At 36.4% G+C, this 20,238-nt stretch overlaps 2 protein-coding genes across 11 annotated transcripts in view; one reads left to right on the forward strand and one right to left on the reverse strand.

The window, feature by feature from the left end:
- Positions 1 to 20,238, forward strand: part of FAM229B (family with sequence similarity 229 member B) — a 79,750-nt gene that overhangs the window by 4,031 nt on the left and 55,481 nt on the right. For 2 of the 5 annotated variants that reach the window (XR_010134340.1, XR_010134339.1), the window contains exons 2-3: positions 6,316 to 6,473; positions 8,513 to 8,651. Coding sequence is in view for 2 of the 5 variants with exons in the window: in XM_055391551.2 (XP_055247526.1) it covers positions 8,527 to 8,651; positions 9,911 to 10,028 (243 nt within the window). In the remaining 3 variants the exon portion in view is untranslated. Of the gene's footprint in view, positions 1 to 6,312; positions 6,474 to 8,512; positions 8,652 to 9,897; positions 10,137 to 20,238 lie in introns of those variants that run through there. The other 3 variants (XR_008681060.2, XM_055391551.2, XM_004044550.5) reach the window with 3 other exon arrangements.
- LAMA4 (laminin subunit alpha 4) overlaps positions 18,345 to 20,238 on the reverse strand; it is a 189,690-nt gene continuing 187,796 nt past the window's right edge. For all 6 annotated transcript variants that reach the window (XM_055391543.2, XM_055391544.2, XM_055391545.2 and 3 more), the window contains exon 39: positions 18,345 to 18,809. In XM_055391543.2, the coding sequence (XP_055247518.1) occupies positions 18,664 to 18,809 (146 nt within the window). In that variant the 3' untranslated portion in view covers positions 18,345 to 18,663. The remainder of the gene's footprint in view (positions 18,810 to 20,238) is intronic.

The raw sequence follows: 20,238 nt of genomic DNA on the forward strand, positions 1-20,238 counted from the left end.
ATTAGTGATATTGAGTATTTTTTCATATATCTGTGGGCCATTGTATGTATTCTTTTGAGAAACGTCTATTCTGGTTCTTTGCCCATTTTTAATTGGGCTATGTGTTTTCTTGTGAAGTTGTTTGACTTCTTTATGTATTTTTGGATATTGGCCCCTTAGCAGATGTATGGCTTGTAAGTATTTTTTCCTAATCTGTGAGTTGTCTCTTCATTATATTAATTGATTCCTCTTCTGTGCAGAAGCTTTTTAGTTTGATGTAATCCCTTTTGTCTACTTTCGCTTTTGTTCCTATGCTTTTCGGGTCATATCCAAGAAATCATTGCCCAAACTAATGTTGTGGAGACTTTTTCTTGCTTTCTCCAGTAGTTTTAATTTCAGGTCTTATGTTTGAATCTTTAGTTAATTTTGGTTGATTTTTATTTATGATGTGAGTTACATTTCTGGTTTTTGTGGTAGAGACAAACTCAGGAGGGTCTTACACTAGCAATTAATGGTTGCTCATAATTCACTGACTAAAACTAATCACATGGGCTCCAAGTAATCATAAGGTGGCCAGGAATTTCAATTTCTGGAAAAGAGAAAGCCAAAATTATTTGATAAACACTTGTGTGTACTGCACAAGCATTCTGAGACATTACATCAGAATACAGCATCTGTGGTAGGCATTCTCCAAGATAGCACCCAGTGATCTCTGTCTCCTGTTCTTGTGTAAGTCCCTCTCCTTGAGTGTAGGCTAGACCTAATGACACCTTTCTAATGAATAGAGTCCAAACACAGCCCAATGGCCACATTGAGTTGAGGAGACAGAGTTAGAAATTTTAGAGGATCAGACAGCTAGAATTTGCAGGGCAGAATGCCAAAGAGGAGAGAGTATGCAAAAACAAAGCTCTGAAAATCTTTAAGGAGTTCCTCATGAGCCTAAACTGAGTGCTGATCCTTGAATGGATTCACGGAAACTATGTAAGACTGAGGAAAGAACCACTGGAAATAAGCGGGCAGAACAATTCCTAGGGTTCACATAGGGCTAGGACTAATTCACATTCCCCGTATCTTGAGTGGAGAAACCTTAAAATAGCTGGAACATTGAGTTGAGTACTCAGAAAGGTACCTCAGTAGTGGAGAAAAGTTAGCCCTGGATGAAAGGCTGTTGTGATCTAGCTTAAGAGAGCATGAAACCAAGCCTCCAAAGAACCAGGCTGTTTCCAAATAGCTGTGTCCCAGAACAAAACTTAAAAATACTTAGAGGAATAAAAATAAAATTGTTTAGCAATGTAAAATCACAATGCCTGGCACCCAAGTCAAAAATTGCCAGATATGCAAAGATGAGTCCCATAATGAGGTGAAAAATTAGTTAAAAACGGAACAAGAAATGGCACAAATGAAAGAATTAGTAAACATAATAATTACATAAAATTAAAAGAACATTAAAGCAGTATATGTTCAAGAGGACAGAAGGAAGCCCAGGCAGACTGAGAAGGGACAAAGAAATATGTGCCACAGAACCTTAGGCACAAGAAACAGAAAGAAACTATGCCAAGTACATTATAATCAAATTGCTTAATATCAGTGATAAAAAGCAAATATTAAAGCCAGCCAGAGAAACAAGACATATTACATATAGAGGAACAAAGATAAAAAAATCAACAGACTTCTTGTTGGGAACAATGCAAGCCGGAACATAGTGGACCCAAATCTTTAAAGTACTTAAAGAAAACAAAACTGCTAATTGAGAATTCTATACCCGGTTAAAATATTGTTCCACAATGAATATGAAAAAAAGAGATATAAAAGCTAAATTAATTAATCACCAACAGACCAGCACTGTTAAATGAAACATTCAGGCAAAGGGAAAATTATGTTGTAAGAAAATCTGGACCTACTCAAAGGGATAAAGAGCACTGAAAATGATAAAAATGTAGATGAATGTAGAAGGCATCTCTTGTTTTAAAGACAATTGCTTAAAGGAAAATGTATAACGACATGCATGGGGTTTGTACTATAGATAGAATTAAAATATATGACAACAAAATTATATATAGTGGGAGAGGGGAAATGGAATATACTTTTATATGGTTCTTCTAGTATATGTGAAGTGGTATAATGTTATTTGGAGGCGAACTATGAAAAGTTAAATATGTTTACTATAAACCTTAAAGTAACACAAAACAAAACACAAAGGTGTATAGTAATAAACCAATAATGGAATAAAATAGATTCATAAAATATATTCATTGATCCAAAAGAATGGAATAAGAAGAAAAGGACACAAAGAACTGATGGCACAAATAGAGTACAAAAAGCAAGATGGCAAATTTTAATTCAACCATATCTATCATATTAAATATTAATATAAATGATAAAAATACCCTAATTTCAAGATAGAGGTCATCACAGTGGGTAAAATAAGCAAGACTCAAATATCTACTGCTTACAAGAAACCCACTTGGAATCTAATAACCAAATTGGTTAAAAATAAAAGAATAGGAAAAGATGTCATACTAAAATTAATGAATGAAAAGTATCTATACAAGTATCAGAAAAGTAGACTATAGAGCAAAGATATCAGACATATTTCATAATGATAAAGGTGTCATTTCATCAAGAGGATATAACAATACTAAATATTTATGTATCAAATAATAGCTTCAAAATACCTGAAGTAAAAACTGCAGAATAGAAAGGAGAAGTAAATAAAATCACAATTATTGTTGGAGATTTCACACCCTTATTTCAATAGTTGATAAACCAAGTATATAGAAAATCAGTAAGAATATGGAAGACTTGAACAGTTCTATCAACCAACAAATCACTTACATAGAACAGTGAAGCCAACTATAGCAGCATGTACATTCAAGTACGTGTGGAACATTTACCAAAGCAGTTTATATTCTGGCTATAAAAACAACTCTAAATAAATTTAAAAGAATTCAAGTCATACAATGAATATTCTCTGACAAAAATGGAACCTAATTAGAAATCAGTAACAGAAAAGTAGAATATTCCTAAATATTGGAAAATACTTATATAGAACACTGAAGCCAACTATAGCAGCATATACATTCAAGTATGTGTGAAACATTTACCAAGGCAGTTTATATTCTGGCTATAAAAACAAGTCTAAATAAATTTAAAAGGATTCAAGTGATACAAAGAATGTTCTCTAACAAAAATGGAACCTAATTAGAAATCAGTAACAGAAAAGTAGAATATTCCTAAATATTGGAAAATTAAACAATATAATTGTAAATAACCCATAGGTCAAAGAAGAAAAAGCAAAAAAATTTTAACTGAAGGAAATGAAAATACAAAATTAAAAAATTTGTGGAATGCAGCTAAAGGAGTGCTTTGATGGAAATTTATAGAATTAAATGTTTACATTAGAAAAGAAGAAAGCACTAAAATTAATGACCTAAGCTTCTACCTTAAGAAATTAGAAAAAGAAAAGCAAATTAAGCCCAAAGTAGACAGAAGAAAAGAAATAATAAAGATTGGAGTGGAAATCAAATAAATAGTAAATAGAAAATAGAGAAAAATCAATGAAACCTAAATATGTGTCCTGAGAAATTAAAATTATTTGATAGGCTTCCTTGTTCATAAGATAAAGTCTAAAATTTTAACTTGAGTTTTTGCTCCTGCGTGATTTGGCCTGTACTTATGTCTCAGACTCCATTTATTTTCTGTTTTCCATGCTGTGGTTATGCTGGCCTTTCAGATTTTTTATTGTCTTTACTAGCATGACCTTTCCACGTGCTGTTTTCCTCTTTGCCCCCTCCTCAACTGTGTCAGTGTTTTTGTCTCACACTCATTTCCACCTAATTAATGCCCCCTCATCTCTTAGATTTAGATTAAATATCCTAGACTAAAACAAATCCTATTGTAACCTACAAACTCTACCACAACAGGAACTGTGTTTGTTTTTGCTTAATCTTTTATCTTTAACACTTAACACATGCCTGGCTCATGGTGGATTCTCAGCAAATATTCATTAAATGAATGAATGAATGAAGTCCATGGGTCTTTTTTTCTTAGAACATGACAAGTTCAAATATCACTCATTTTCTGCATCTCATGAATTAATAACTTGAGAATTGAAAGACTATTGCTCTTGAGCTTATGATACTTAAGGGGGTATTTGGATACTTCATCTTTTTATTCACCATTTGCATTGCTCTTGTTTATCTGTTGCTTTATGAAAATATGCTGGAGACTCAAGTTCCTTTTGTCTTCTGAGGTATCATTCTAATGTTGTAAAGTTTCATCATTAAGGCTACTGTTTGGTTTGTTTCATTGTATCACCCATTCTAAAGAAGCATGGTGTGCCAAATGGACTAGTTAAAATGGTAAATTACAGGATTTTAAGAATACCCCACTTACAGATATTTTACTTCATATATATCCGTGACTAAAAGGTGAAATCAGTGTCTCAATACTCTGATTTCAAGAATGACACAAAAATATGTAGGAAGTAGTGCTGATTGAATTCTTGTGTCCCAGTTATTGGCTTTATACATGTTAGGTGGTTTTTAATTCCTCACGACCACTCTGTAAGGTAGGAATTAATACCATTTTACAGACAAACTTTTAGTGATTTGCTTAAAATCTCAGAGCTAACATTGTGTCAAAATTCAAACCTGGCTGGGCACAGTGGGCTCATGCCTGTAACCTTAGCACTTTGGGAGGGTGAGGTGGGTGGATCACTTGAGCCCAGGAATTTGAGACTAGCCTGGGCAGCATGGTAAAACCCTGTATCTACAAAAAAATACAAAATTAGCTGGGCATAGTGGTGTGCACCTGTAGTCCCAGCTACTTGAGATGCTGAGGCAGGATGATTGCTTGATTCCAGGAGGTCGAGGCTGCATGCAGTCAGCCATGATCATGCCACTGCACTCCAGCCTGGATGACAGAGCAAGACCCTGTCTCAAAAAAAAAAAACAAAACCAAAAAAAAAAAGAAAAAAAAAACCTCTAACCTAATTCTGATGCTAAAACCCATCATTCTCCCACTGCTACCACCTCTCAAACATGTAAACTATTACATTTTTTTGCCATCCTAAGGACCAAATGTTTAGGTCCTAATGATACCTTAGCTCACAATGGCCAGCAATTATTTGTTTGTGTGACTGTGACACCGTCAGTTATTTTTCCAAGCTGAAATGGTGATCAACTTATTCACAGATAGTACCCTAGTAAGAAAAAGAAGGTAGAGGTAAGATTGTATCCAACATCAAGTTAATTCTTATGTAAAATGCCAGTTTTCTATAACTTGAGTCATATGAAAACACAACAGTGGTAAAAATGCTCACTAACGTTTAATAGTTTAGTCATCGGATATGAAAATTGAAAAACTGCTTAGCTGAAGAGTTATGTTCTGGTATAAGGGTTAAACTAAACATTACTGAGTAGAGGAGAAGTTCATGAGGTGAGCTATTGATCTAGAAGCCAAGAATGAGTTGGGAGAGGGAGAGCAGTTAGAGAAATGAGCAGAGAAGCAGCCCAGGGCCCAGGGAACAGAATAATGAGGACAGTACAAGATGTATTCTTCCTTTCGGCCAGGCGCGGTGGCTCACGCCTGTAATCCCAGCACTTTGGGAGGCCGAGGCGGGCAGATCACGAGGTCAGGAGATTGAGACCATCCTGGCTAACACGGTGAAACCCCATCTCTACTAAAAATAGAAAAAATTAGCTGGGCGTGGTGGTGGGTGCCTGTAGTCCCAGCTACTCAGGAGGCTGAGGCAGGAGAGTGGTGTGAACAGGTGAGGCAGAGCTTGCAGTGAGCCAAGATAGCACCACTGCACTCCGGCCTGGGTGACAGAGCGAGACTCTGTCTCAACAACAACAACAAAAAAGATGTATTCTTCCTTTCACAATTGTAATTATTCCAGCCATTTGGGAATTTGAAGACTCTCTTGAGGAAACAGGAAAAAAAAATAAGGTTAGTCCAGGCATTAGAGAGAGGGTGTAAAGAATCCCATGTAAGAGTTATAGAGAAATTTGTAAAGGTACAATTTGGGTTTGAGGATATTGGAGTGAGATGAGGATGGAGACAGATGGGATTTATTTGGGATGTTATAAGAGAAGGTCTAGGAGAGAAAGGGAATGAGGAAAACAGGATATAAAATGAGAAGAATCTCAATTCTGATTTACTACAGATGGATTAGACTGTAGGTCCCCATTCATGGATGAAAATACTAATATTGTAGGGAAATAAGCCAGTAAAAACAAGAATGAAACCCTCCAAAAAGCTTTAGAGAAAATTTTTAGCTAAGCCTCAGCTTGTTGTTGGAGCTATGCATTGAGATGTTTGATTCTTTAGCAGGTAGGAAACTATGTGAAAGAATCTCCTGATGTCATAATTTCTGGGTGTCACTGGAACATTTGATCATCATTCCTTTGGCAATTCCAGCCTTCTGTGGAAAGGCCAGTAGAAAGCATTGATTTATTCACCTCTACAGGAATCAGACTCAGCCTCTTTTGGTAAGTCTATTTATCCTTGATCAAATTAGCTAAATGTTAATACCTGCATAGATAGGTAGTTATACTAAACCACAGAGTTTACTATGGTTTCACTAAATCATCATTGAGCAAAACACTTTTTTCTTGATATTGACACAGTCTATAAAAGTTATCATATTCAAATTTTTAAACCTTAATTTAGTTTTATTATTAACACCAATAAACATTCACTTTTAGGCATAGAATACTGTACTAGGCATAAGAAATAGTTGCACCATTTTAAATTTTTCCTACCCTTTGTGTACTAATAGTTGAATACATTGTATACTAATAGTTGAATACATTGTGTACTAATAGTTGAAAACGTTGTGTACTAATAGTTGAAAACGTTGTGTACTAATAGTTGAATACATTGTGTACTAATAGTTGAAAACATTGTGTACTAATAGTTGAATACATTGTGTACTAATAGTTGAATACTTTGTGTACTAATAGTTGAAAACATTGTGTACTAATAGTTGAATACATTGTATACTAATAGTTGAATACATGCAAGTTATTTCAGGATAGAGCTATTAAATGTCCACTGTGTGACAAGCACTGTTCTAGGTATTAAGTATTCAGGGATGACAAAGACAGACTTGGAATGAGGGGGGATATTAAACATTTACAAAAGATGAGGGTAGTGTTTCTCAACAGTGGGCAGTTTTGCCTCTCCCTCCCACCAGGGGACATTTGACAATGTCTATAGACATTTTGGACTGTCAGAATTTTGGGAGAGGGGTACTCTTTGCATCCAGTGGGTAAAGGCCTTGAATGCTGCGAAACATCCTACAGTAAACAGGACAGTATCCTCCCTCCCCAGCTAAGAACTATTTGATCCCAGCTGTGAATAGTGTCATGGTTGAGAAACCCTGAATTAGAAGGATAACTGTTACGAAGCAGAAATAAAGGTTGCTATGAAAACTTAGATAATGGGGGTTATAAAAGTAAGTTATAGAGTAAGTAAAATGTAAATTCAGACTTAATGGATTGCATTGGCCATAGCAAGTGAAGGGTGGGAGCAGGGGGTAGGGAAGAGTTCCAAGGTAGGCAGTAAGGAGGAGTTCATTTATATGTGTTTGTGTGTATATATCATATGTATTTCATAATAAATTTCATATCTCAGGTATACTTGCAGACATTTATATATATTTACTAATGCTCAGTAGTACCTGCTAAATAATAATAGTTAACATTTACTGAGCACTTACTGTGTGTTAGGCACTGCACTTTACGTGTATTACCTCACTTAATCCTCACTATTATCCTAGAAGTAGAAAATATTATCACCAATGTACCCTTGAGAAATATAGATGAGTACCTTGGCTTAAGATCACATAGTTGGGAAGGGCCAGAGCCAGGGACTATACTGTGACTATAGAGAAGCAGTGGGGAAATGAATAATCCCCTGGAACTGAAGGATTAGCTAAAGATATCTTGGTGAATGTGAAACTGTGCTACAAAGGAAGAGAAGGGCATAGATAGGTAGAGAGGTGCTTGTTGATTGCAACAACCATTTAAAGGCATACAGAATTTTGTTTTCACACGGCAGAAATGGTCTTCAGTTATGTTAACCATAGAGTACATTTTCCTTGCATTGCTTGGTGGCTATTTTGTATTTTTTGCAAGACTTAAATTGTACATAAGGGATAGTTGTGAAATTACAGTATTTTAAACACTATTTTTAGCTATTTAAAAATAGAATAACATTCAGAATGTTTCTGTATGTCTATAACAAAATAGTAATATTAAAAATTCCAAGGGCAGGCACGTTGTGTGCACCTGTAGTTCCAGTTACTCAGGAGGCTGAGGCAGGAGGATCACTTAAGCCCAGAGTTTCAAAATTGTAGTGCACTATGATTGCACTGGTGAATAACCATTGCACTCCAGCCTGGCCAACATAGTGAGACTCTGACTCTTTAAAACATTCCATACAAGTCTTTGAAGACAATCTATCTCCACCCCCAATATTTTAATTTTCTAATCTAGGTTTTCAATATTTTAACTTTCTGATCTAGGTTTTCAGTGAAGTATGCCTTTTCGATTTGGAACCCAGCCAAGGAGGTTTCCAGTGGAAGGAGGAGATTCTTCAATTGAGCTGGAACCCGGGCTGAGCTCCAGTGCTGCCTGTAATGGGAAGGAGATGTCACCAACCAGGTAAAGTCTTCTGTCCTCACAAGTGAGGAGATATGTATTGGCTATCATCAATACAACCTTCAGCTGATATTCAGTATTAGCAAGAAAAAACCCTCAGCAATTCAAAAACATTGTTGTTTCTAAGTTAGTATTAACAGAGCCCAGTTTTCCTTAGTGTAGAGTCTGTATTTTGTATTTCTATAAGTCTTGATGATAGAGCAATTCATTCTCTGTCTTTCTGGTACATTTTTAGCTATTAACAACAACAACAAAAACACAATTACCTTTGCACCAACCTAATAGATTGTTTTGTTGATAGCTTCACGATTAGATAACATTCAATTAAACAAACAAAACTTCAGTGCTAGTATGCACAGGGCACTGTGCTAGGCATAAGGCTAAAAATATGAAAAAGACTTAGACCTCAGAGTTAATGTCACTTTGGCTTTGATTAGTATCACTTTGGCTTTGCTGTGACCTTTGGCAGAAAGAGTGATATAGAATCTGAGGATTCTGTGAGACAAAGTGTTTTTGCAGAATGATTAGTTCCATTTCTCTGATGTTTACCATAGCAAAACCTTAAATACTACATTGTTAGATTCTCATGGCTTGGAAATTTTGGGAACACAGATTTAAGTTTAACAGGTGTAGGTATTTAAAAATCGGAGTTAGTCAAGGATAAAATGGGCTGCTTTGGGAAGTAGTGAGCTCCTGATCTTTAGAAATGTTAAAGGCTGAATGACTATTTGGTGGGAATGTTGGAAAGGAAATTCATATACTCGATGTATTTTTGAACTAGGTGTCATTTAAGGGCCATTTCAAATCTGAGATTCTATCAACATTTGAACAGTATGTGGAATACTATGTTCAGTTTTGTATTTTACCACAAACATTCTTGTTTTGAAATCACTCAACTGAGGTGATTTAGGGTGCAAATGCACATGAATTGCCACGGTATTATCACTTATGTTTGTAACTATGCACTTTTGTTTTGCCATTTAGCAATCATTGCATACCTTTCAAAATCAACATCTGGAGGATTATCTTTGAATATATGAATTTCCTGTGATTAAATATATACGTCAGAGGCCACAATTTCTTTGTTATATCCATCTAAAATGGGTGCCTCATCAGCATCACCATGTTGTCCTCATTGTATGACATTCAGAGATTTCAAAGTGATTTAAAACAGTTAAATATACAATCAAACTTTGGTGCTCTGAAAAAAAATATTTCCTCTTTTTAGTATCTAACTACATGTCATCAGCTTTTTTATTCAGGCAACTCCGGAGGTGCCCTGGAAGTCATTGCCTGACAATAACTGATGTTCCCGTCACTGTTTATGCAACAACGAGAAAGCCACCTGCACAAAGCAGCAAGGAAATGCATCCGAAATAGCACCATTAAGTCTTTTGTCAAGGTCTGACTAGGTCAAGGGTAATGGACCAGTATCATCTGGTGATCTGGTAAACAAATAAAAGTGGTGGCACCTTTAGATGATGACAACAGTTGAGCTATTTACTTTTAGTAAGATGACAGAAATGTAGTCAGTAAAGCACACGTAGTGATAGGCTATCAGTTATGTCTGATACAAAAGACAGAATAATATTTCACAATTAGAAAGTACCTTAGAGATCATCTTGCTCACAGTAGATCATTAATATCAATAATTAAAGATGAAGCTTAATCCACCATGGTCATCAGTCAAGTGGGGCTTATTCTAAATGCTTAATGTGTCTTAAGCTCATTTCCTTGTTCATATTTGGGTTGCTACTTGGCTAAATCCTTTCACCTTAGTACCCCAAGCCAGTTTCCTGGCTTGATATTATTTGATAATGCTCTGCTCAGGAATGATTATATTGGGTGAGAAATGGAGCCCTGGGGTTGTGTGTTTTGGAACAGTATTAAAGATCAAAGAAAGTTCTTAGTCCATGGTTAATCTGCAAGGCATTTAAGCCACTTCCATAGAGGAGCCCAGATTGTTGGTTAAATGTATCGATAATGAAGTCAAAGCTGTGGTTCCAACCCCGATTTTTCCAAGAAAAATGATGTCCGGTTATCACTTTGTACCCGAAGTGCTAACCAGGTATCTTGATAAATTGTTTACAGTAGGTATTGAGAAACCTCATGTGGATTTTTTAATTTGGTTAGATGTGGGATCACTTTTGAGGTTGAGGCCAGCTCTCTGTGTTCTCTTTTTCTTCTTGCAGTAGTCCCCAGAAACTCAGTCTGCTTTCCTTTTCTCTCGATGGCTGTCAGCACCCGTCTAACGAAATTGTCTTCTCCAAAAGACTGACTTTAGGATCAGATACAATTTTCACCAGTGTTTTTTGTCTACCTTGCTGCTTCTGAAAATATACATATAAGCCTTTTAAAATGAAAAGTTTATTAACTTATAATTAAATAGACATAGATGCATATGTGTTGCATTGGGTGAAAAGAAAAACTGCCAGGGAGTTATAAGAGGAAAAACTCTCAGAGCTCACACTGAGCTGGGAGAAGTTTGAATGCCAACCAGTTAAAGTGGAAAGATCTTGAACATGTGGGGCATTGAGTAGAGACTCAGAAAGGTTGTACTTTCATAAGAGATCCAAACTGGAGCTAGACTAAAGGCTAATGTATACCAACTTTAAGAAAGCTTAAAAATAAGCCTTGAGAGACTCAAGATGATCTCTAAGTAACCTCATTTTATCTGCCAAATAAAAATAGAACATTCCTTAAAGGAAGAAAACAAAATCGAGGCGGGAAATTGCCTGAGGCTGGAGAAAGAATGACAGGAAGGAGAAAGGAGTGATGAAAAATTCCTCAGAGGGCTGGGCTTGGTGGCTCATGCCTGTAATCCTGGCACTTTGGGAGGCCGAAGTGGATGGATTATCTGAGGTCAGGCATTCGAAGCCAGCCTGGCCAACATGGTGAAACCCTGACTCTACTAAAAATACAAAAATTAGTCGGGTATGACGGGCGGGTGCCTGTAATTCCAGCTACTTGGGAGGCTGAGGCAGGAAAATAGCTTGAACCCAGGAGGCAGAGGTTGCAGTGAGCTGAGATTGCACCACTGTGCTCCAGCCTAGGCAACAGAGTGAGACTTTGTCTCAAAAAAAAAAGAAAAAAAAAGGAAAAATTCCTCAGAGCTCATACAAGCCTGGGTAGAATACGTGTTTCAACAATAGTGGATCTTTTAATATAGTACATGGATCATTGAGTAGAGTCTTCAGCAAGATATTGGCAAAGTAGGGTTAGGGTTAGGTTAGGGAGATGGGAATAGACTGAAGACTACTCTGGACTTGCCCTAACAGAGTTTAAGAGCAACATTTGAAAGGATCAAACTGATTTCAAGTAACTTGAGTGCATCCAAGGGGAGAAAACCCATCAAAATAAAAATAAAAACTACAATAAAATCCAGCACCAAAAATGTAACATTCACAATGATTAGCATCTAGTAAAAAGTTACCAGGCATGAAAAAAAAAAAAGGAAAAGGCAATCCACAGTCAAGAGAATCTTTAGTCAATGGTAATAGACTGAGAATGACAGATGACGGCATTAGTAAATGATATGGTTTGGCTCTGTGTCCCAACCCAAATCTCATGTTGAATTGTAACCCCCAGTGTTGGGGGAGGGACCTGATAGGAGGTGAGTGGATTATGGTGAACACCTATATGGATATGAATATGGAGTATTCTCCATGGATATGGAGAACACTCCTTGGTGTTCTCATAATAGTGAATGAGTTCTCATGAGATCTGGTTGTTTAAAAGTGTGTAGCACTTCCCCCTTTTCCCTCTGTGTCTCCTGCTCCACCATGGTAAGATGTGCTTGCTTCCCTTTGCCTTCTGCCATTGTAAGTTTCCTGAGGCCTCCTAGCCATGCTTCCTGTTAAGCCTGTGGAACTGCGTCATTTAAACCTCCTTTCTTCCTATATTACACAGTCTCAGGTAGTTCTTTATAGCAGCGTGAAAATGGACAAATACAGTAGACCAGCTACCAAAAATATCGTTCAAGTAGTAGATAAAAACATAATGAAGAAACAAATGGAAGGTATAAAAATGACCCAAATAGAACTTTTAGAGATGAAAAATACAATATCTGAAGTAAGAATATACACTGAATAGGATTAAGAGATTAGATACTGGAGAAGAAAATATTAATGAACTTGAATATATAGCTATATAAATTATCCAACATTAAGTACAAAGAAAAAAGCAATTAAAAAAGAGTATACGTTTTGTGTTTCATTTTCAAGCAGTCTAATATATATGTAAGTGGCTTCTCAGAAGAATGGAGGGGGATAGAAAAATATTTGAAGAAATAATGGTCAAATTTTCCCCCAATTTGATGAAAACTATAAACTCACAGATCCAAGTATCTTAACCAACCCTAAGGAGAAGCAACATGAAAACAAAACAATGACATGTCCTAATTAAATTGAAGAGAAAAATCTTAAAACTTGATAGTAAATGACACATGCATTCAGAGAAACAAACATAAGAATGAGCGCACACTTTTCATCAGAAGATATGAAGGCAAAAAGGCAATGGAGCAGTATCTTTCAAAAATGAAGGTGAAGTAAAGACTTTTCAGCCAAACAAATGCTGAGAGAATTAATCACTAGCAGATCTACACTATAAAAAATGTTCAAGGAAGTTTTTCAGGCAGAAAGAAAATGGTACTAGATGGAAATTTGGATCTTTAGAAAGAAAGAACACAAGAAATGGAAAATATGTGGATAAATATATAGGCTTTAAAATTTTTTAAGCACTAATAGGTAACCGTTTAAGGCAAACTATGGCAATGATATTTTATGTAAAAGTATAATGTATAATACTAGCAAAAAAACAAAGGAGGAAAATAGAAGTTTACTTTTGTAATTCTTAGACTATTTGTGAAATGACATAGTGGTATTTGACAATAGACTGTGATGAAGTAAAACTTGAGTTATCTGTAAAACCTAACAAACAGAGTTAGAGCTAATACAGTAGCTCTAATTATTGTATGGTGGAGAGTAAATGTAATAAATATTACTCATTTAATTCTAAAGAAGACAGGAAAAGAGGAAAGAAGGAACAAAGATAATACATTTAAACCATATGATATTGATATTTGCATTAATTACAGAAGGTCTAAATTTCAGTTAAAAGGCAGAGATTGTCAGATTGGCTAGAAAAGAAGATGCAACTATGAGCTGTCTACATGAGCCCACCTTAAATACTAAGACTCAGATAAATTAAAAGTATAAAAGGATAGAAATAGATATGCCATGCAGACATTAATCTGAAGAAAGCTGGAGTAGCTATGTTAATAATAGACAAGAAGATTTCAGAGCAAAGAATTTACAGAGGTAAAGAGAGACAATTCATAATGATAAAGGGGTCAAGACATCAAGAGTACCTAACAATCTTAAATATTTATGCCAGAGCTTCAAAGTACATGAAGCAAAAAACTGATGCAATTGAAAGAAGAACTAACTCCACATTTGTAGTTCAGGATTTCAGCTGGTAGAACAAGTAAACAGAATCAGTAGGGATATAGAGGACATGACAATTGATATAGAACACTTTACCTAGGAACAGCAGAATACTGTATATTCTTTTCAAGCGCACATGGAAAATTTACCAAGTAGAACATATTGTAGGCCACAAAACAAGTTTCAATAAATTGAAAAGTATTCAAAGTATGGAAGGGTATGCAAAGTATGTCCTACAGTAGAATTAAATTATAAATTAACAATAGAAAGATACCTAGAGAATCTCCAAATATTGGAATACTAAGTGATACACTTCTGAATAACCCATGAATAAAAGAAGAAATGACTGAATAAATTAGAAAGTGCTTTGAGCTGGATGAAAACAAAAACACAGCATATCAAAATGCGTGGGTAGCGCTTAGAGAGAATTAAGGCAATAAATTGTTTCATTAGAAAAGAAGAAACATCTCAAGGCAATGATCTAAGCTTCTACCTTAAGAAAACAGAAAAAAATGAGCAAACTAAATCCAAAATAAGCAGAAAGAAAGAATAAAGATAAGAGCAGAAACAATAAGAGCAGATAAATAATAGAGAAAATCAATAGAAACAAAAGCTGGTTCTTAAAAAAGATCAATAAAATTGATAAACCTCTAGGTAGAATTATCAGGAAATAAAAAGACACAAATTATCAAATCAGGAATGATAGTAGGGGCATCACTACAGATTTAAGAAACTACCATCAGAGTGAACAGGCAACCTACAGAATGGGAGAGAATTTTTGCAATCTACTCATCTGACAAAGGGCTAATATCCAGAATCTACAATGAACTCAAACAAATCTACAAGAAATAAACAGCCCCATCAAAAAGTGGGCGAAGGATATGAACAGACACTTCTCAAAAGAAGACATTTATGTAGCCAAAAGACACATGAAAAAATGCTCATCATCACTGGCCATCAGAGAAATGCAAATCAAAACCACAATGAGATACCATCTCACACCAGTTAGAATGGCGATCATTAAAAAGTCAGGAAACAACAGGTGCTGGAGAGGATGTGGAGAAATAGGAACACTTTTACACTGTTGGTGGGACTGTAAACTAGTTCAACCATTGTGGAAGTCGGTGTGGCAATTCCTCAGGAATCTTGAGATAGAAATACCATTTGACCCAGCAATCCCATTACTGGGTATATACCCAAAGGATTATAAAACATGCTGCTATAAAGACACATGTACACGTATGTTTATTGCGGCACTATTCACAATAGCAAAGAGTTGGAACCAACCCAAATGTCCAACAATGATAGACTGGATTAAGAAAATGTGGCACATATATACCATGGAATACTATGCAGCCATAAAAATGATGAGTTCATGTCCTTTGTAGAGACATGGATGAAGCTGGAAACCATCATTCTCAGCAAACTATCACAAGGACAAAAAACCAAACACTGCATGTTCTCACTCATAGGTGGGAACTGAACAATGAGAACACATGGACACAGGAAGGGGAACATCACACATTGGGGCCTGTTGTCGCGAGGGGGGAGTGGGGAGGGATAGCATTAGGAGATATACTTAATGTTAAATGACGAGTTGATGGCCTCAGCACACCAACATGGCACATGTATACATATGTAACTAACCTGCACGTTGTACCCTAAAACTTAAAGTAAAAAAAAAAAAAGACAGTAAAAGGATAAATAGAGTTTTCAGCAGTATGAATTCTTTAATTCTTTAGTCTTCCAAGGCCTTTACCCTGAATAAATTGCCTTCCCACGTTTCTTACATTTCCAGGTGTAAGCTTTCTGTAAGGGAATATTACAAATAGGTCCTAGGGCAACCTGGTGACACCATGCTTTCATAACCTTCCATCTGGCTGACATCAGCTCATTAATCAACAGTTTTTAGACAGGATCATTTGACAACATGTTCTGTTGAGGTTGCTGGTTTAGCTCTCTGTAAACTATGGTCTGGCTGGGCTGGTGAGGGACTCAAGCCTGAGCAGCCACCATCACTACACTTGAGAAGTTCCTTGAGAGATTCAACTGTTTCTTCCGGCTGCTAGGGTCATGCTACATTCCACTTACGTTTCTGCCTTCCTGTCCCATGCTTTGGCAGATCATCAGGCTTTCATCCCTAATCTCATCTTCCTTCTGCCCACCTCATCCTGTCCTCTAGCAGTCTTCTCTGGGAATGGTGTCCTTGGGTGCTGTGACGTTTAGAGTGGTCCTATTCATGGTAGCCAAACTTCTTACCTACTTTTTCAGGACTTAAAAGGTTATCAGAGACCTGAGGGAGTGCTTTTTGTCTCTCTGAGGACTTCAGGCTTCTCTCCCACACCTCCCTCTCTCCCTCAGGCTTCTCCCCGCACCCTCAGGCAAGCCAGAGATTTCTGGGGCTCAGTCGAACTCAGATGGAGAAGTCACTGTCCATTTTTCCCTTTTCTCAGACTTCCAGGAAATTTACAAGTCAAGTGATTGCCTTAGGAGGTGAGGTGAGGGGATAACTTTATGGAAACTGGGCTTCCTTTAAATGCTCTCGTTATGAGCATATACTTACCTGCCAGGCACTGGTCTCAGCTCTTACAACATATCAGTGAATAACACAGATGAAAATTTGTGGTGCTCACATTTTGGACGGGCATGTTCAGTTGGCTTTCTATACTCTACATAGACTCTGTGTGTGCCATTTGCTGCAGGTTTGTGTGTGTGGTGTTGGGGGCATCATGGTGTTGCACTGCCAGTTGTGCTGAAATGGTTTCTCTCACCCAGTCCTAAAGAAGGGATTGGCCCCTAGAAACCTGCTGCCCTTCTAGATGAGTCAAAGCAAGTGCCCTCTTGATTTTCCCAGTGAAACCCTGCCAGCTCACTACTTTATGGTACCTCTCTGGCTCTGGTCAGCTGGAAGGCAGATAGTCTTTGGAGGCAGGGAACCAAGGTGACAATCATGCTGCTCCTGGAGGCAGGCAGTCTTGTTTTGATTACCGGCTTCTTGGTCCAGCTGAATGACAGTGGGCAAGTTATCTGAGCTGCAAATATTACCTCAAAGGATTAGTGGAATGAACAAATAAAATAATTAACTTTAGCTTATCATGGTGGCTGGCACTTAGTAAGTCCTCTATGAACAGACATTAGCTAAGTTTATCGATATCTTCAACATTATCATTATTTGTATATTTCAGACAGAAGGGTAGCAGGGGATATAGGTAGGTATGGACATATATACCAATATGTAATATATATATATAATCATTTCAAGGTAACATTGTTTTATTCCCCTTGGTAATTCCTCAAAATATTTTATATCCTCTCCCCTCAAAAGTTACTCCTTTTATGTATTGTTAATTCTGTTGATATCAGGGCCTATTTTCTCTTTTTCTGTCTTCTGAGTTGAGGTTTTTAGATATAATTCTCTTATTTCATTTCTGTATTTTAATATTCTACCAGCTATTCAAGTCCATTTTTTTCTAGACTATATTAATGTAGCTACTTGGAAAAAAGATTATAACATTTTAGAAATAAGACTAGTTGTGTTGCAGGTATGTGGGGAGCACACTTTGTTTTTGAGACAGGATCTCACTCTGTTGCCCAGGCTGGAGTGCAGGTACAGTCAGCAGTCATAGCTCACTGCAGCCTTGAACTCCTGAGCTTAAGCAATCCTCCCATCTCAGCCTCCCAAGTAGCTGGGACTACAGGTGTATGCCCATGTACAAATTTTTTTGTAGAGATGGGATCTCATTATGTTGCCCAGGCTAGGAGCAAACTTTTAATAAAAGGACTTGTGTACTCTTAAATTGAATTTTATGATTTTGTCCTACTGTTTTTGCTGTGATATCCTCAATGATTCCTATAGAACACACAATAATGGTAATAATAACCTACAGAAGCCTCCTCTCATGTACAATTTTATTTTTCTTTTAAGGAGATGAGGAAGGGGAAAAAGTAGTTGATTTCCTTTGTTTCTTATTTAGAAAAAATTAAATTATTCTGCATTTTTCTAGTATTCTGTTAGAAATTTACTTTATTAAACCTTGATAACTTCAGCTATAAACCTAAAATATTCTTCTTATACTGATAGACCAAACAAAAGGGCTAAAAACAAATCTATCATCTAGTTTAGATTATATGTAAGTTAGTAAGTCTCTTCAAAATAAAGAAAGGTAGTTTTAGGACAGAGATTTTTATATAGATTGAAAGTTATCTTCCCTGGAAGAAAGGTGAATCTGAGAATCTAGCCACACTTCAAAAATGTGTGCAAGTGTTTATTTGGAATCCCTTCTATTTTATTAGAACAGAAACAGTAATTTCACCAGTAGGAATTGCGTGTGCTCTCAATACAAGTAAGTTTGCCACTCCTTCAATTGTTGTCCATTGCAGACACTTTGGACTCAAGGTTAAGAATCCAAATGAGAAATAAGAAATATCCGGTCCCTGATGATTCGTTTAAGTCCTGTTCAACTCGATGAAAGCTTCCACCAGAAGGAAGTGTTACTGTTCCTCCTGGCTGGCTTTGTGTTTCTTTCAGTGCTCTAAAGAACTTTGTATTTGGGCAGCTGTGCTCTGTCGTGTCAGGCTGCTGGACAGGAGTTGATGCTTACGGCGCCGCTGACCAGGGCTGCTTTACTGAAGCTCACTGGGTGTCCATCAATCACAAAGTGGCGTATGCAGCCTGTGAAGGGTTTGCTGGGGGCCAAGCGTGGTGTCAGTAGAGATTCTGAAAAGAGCAAGAAATAAAAACAAAGATTGCAATTGAGATATTCCAAGCCCAAATATTACTTCCTGGTAAAAGTATACATATTTGCTCATATCATCAACATGATTTACATTTCAAAAATAGAACATAGTTATAATTGACTCATTTCTCAGTAACATTATTTGCTTGTGAAGTCCTATGGACATGTGGTAATTTTAATGTTTGGCCATGTTTTCCATGATCACATTTCTGTGTATTGTAGCTGTCTTTCAAGGCTGAAATTTACCACTTACATGTAAAGCCTCAGCAGTGAATTTTCATGATCTACCTATGTTTTTTAAAGTTAATTTCACCTGGGCCTCACTTATAATGTGTACTTTGCTAAGAAGGAGGAAAGAAATTTTAGCTTCCACACTATTTTTGGACTTGGTTAATATTTCTGTTTAATTCATTACCCTTCACCCTTAAGCCTCTACATTTTTGCCTGTTCATAAAATATAATGAGAAAGTAATGAATTCGAATAAACTAAGATTCAATTTTTCTGAGCTCAGGGTTTAAGAACTATAAATAGGGTAATGATAACTCGCTTAGTCTTTGTGTGGGCACAAGTGCCCTGTGGTATGCCAAGGGAACTTTCTCCCCTTAATTAGAAATCTAGAAGAAGCCTTATGCTTATTAATTGTACAGACACAATTAAATGTGTTAGGATGATAGAAGCAATATAATTTAAAGCAATTTAGAGAGCTTAGAAATAGAAAATTAAAATCAATTTAGCCAAAGCTTATTATTATTTACAAACAGCTATGTGAGCAGTAGCAGATAAAGGATGGAAAACACTTAGAAATCAGTAATTCAGGAAAGAACATAGAACAGCAAATGAAACATCAGCAAGCAGCTGTAATAAGTTTTCTAAGCAATGAAGGGAAGAATATGCAGAAGCTGTGTACTGAAAATAAATCATGGAAATAGCATTTTATATTTAGAATGATAATCATAAAAGTTTTAGATTTGGAAGGGGCCTGAGAGATCAATTCCCTTTATTGTCTCTAGATTAGTGTGACTATTCTTCAAGCCTGCTCAGTGTACTTCATCATTTGGGTAAGAAATGAGTGAACAGGAATGCTTATAAGAGGTAGAAACATCTAATACTTCTGCTTACTTTGGAGACCTGACTTAGAACTTAGGTTTTGATTCTGCCCAAGCTTACCATCCTTTGGCTTATGAGGGAAATCATCTGGAGGTAATAATTCATGTAGCAGTTAGTGGTCTGAATAATTCACCACACAATTAATTGTAGGTAGTGACAGTACAGTGCCCTAGGATCCTAAGTAATTAATTAATGAAATTAATGCATAATTTTTAGAGAGAATGTTTCCCAGGTTGAATGCTTGACTATATACAAATAATGCAGGATTTTCAGTAGAGGAGTGAATGGTTAGACCCATGGGT

The sequence above is a fragment of the Gorilla gorilla genome, chromosome 5, assembly GCF_029281585.2.
Source record: "Gorilla gorilla gorilla isolate KB3781 chromosome 5, NHGRI_mGorGor1-v2.1_pri, whole genome shotgun sequence".
Classification (NCBI taxonomy): Eukaryota; Metazoa; Chordata; class Mammalia; order Primates; family Hominidae; genus Gorilla; species Gorilla gorilla.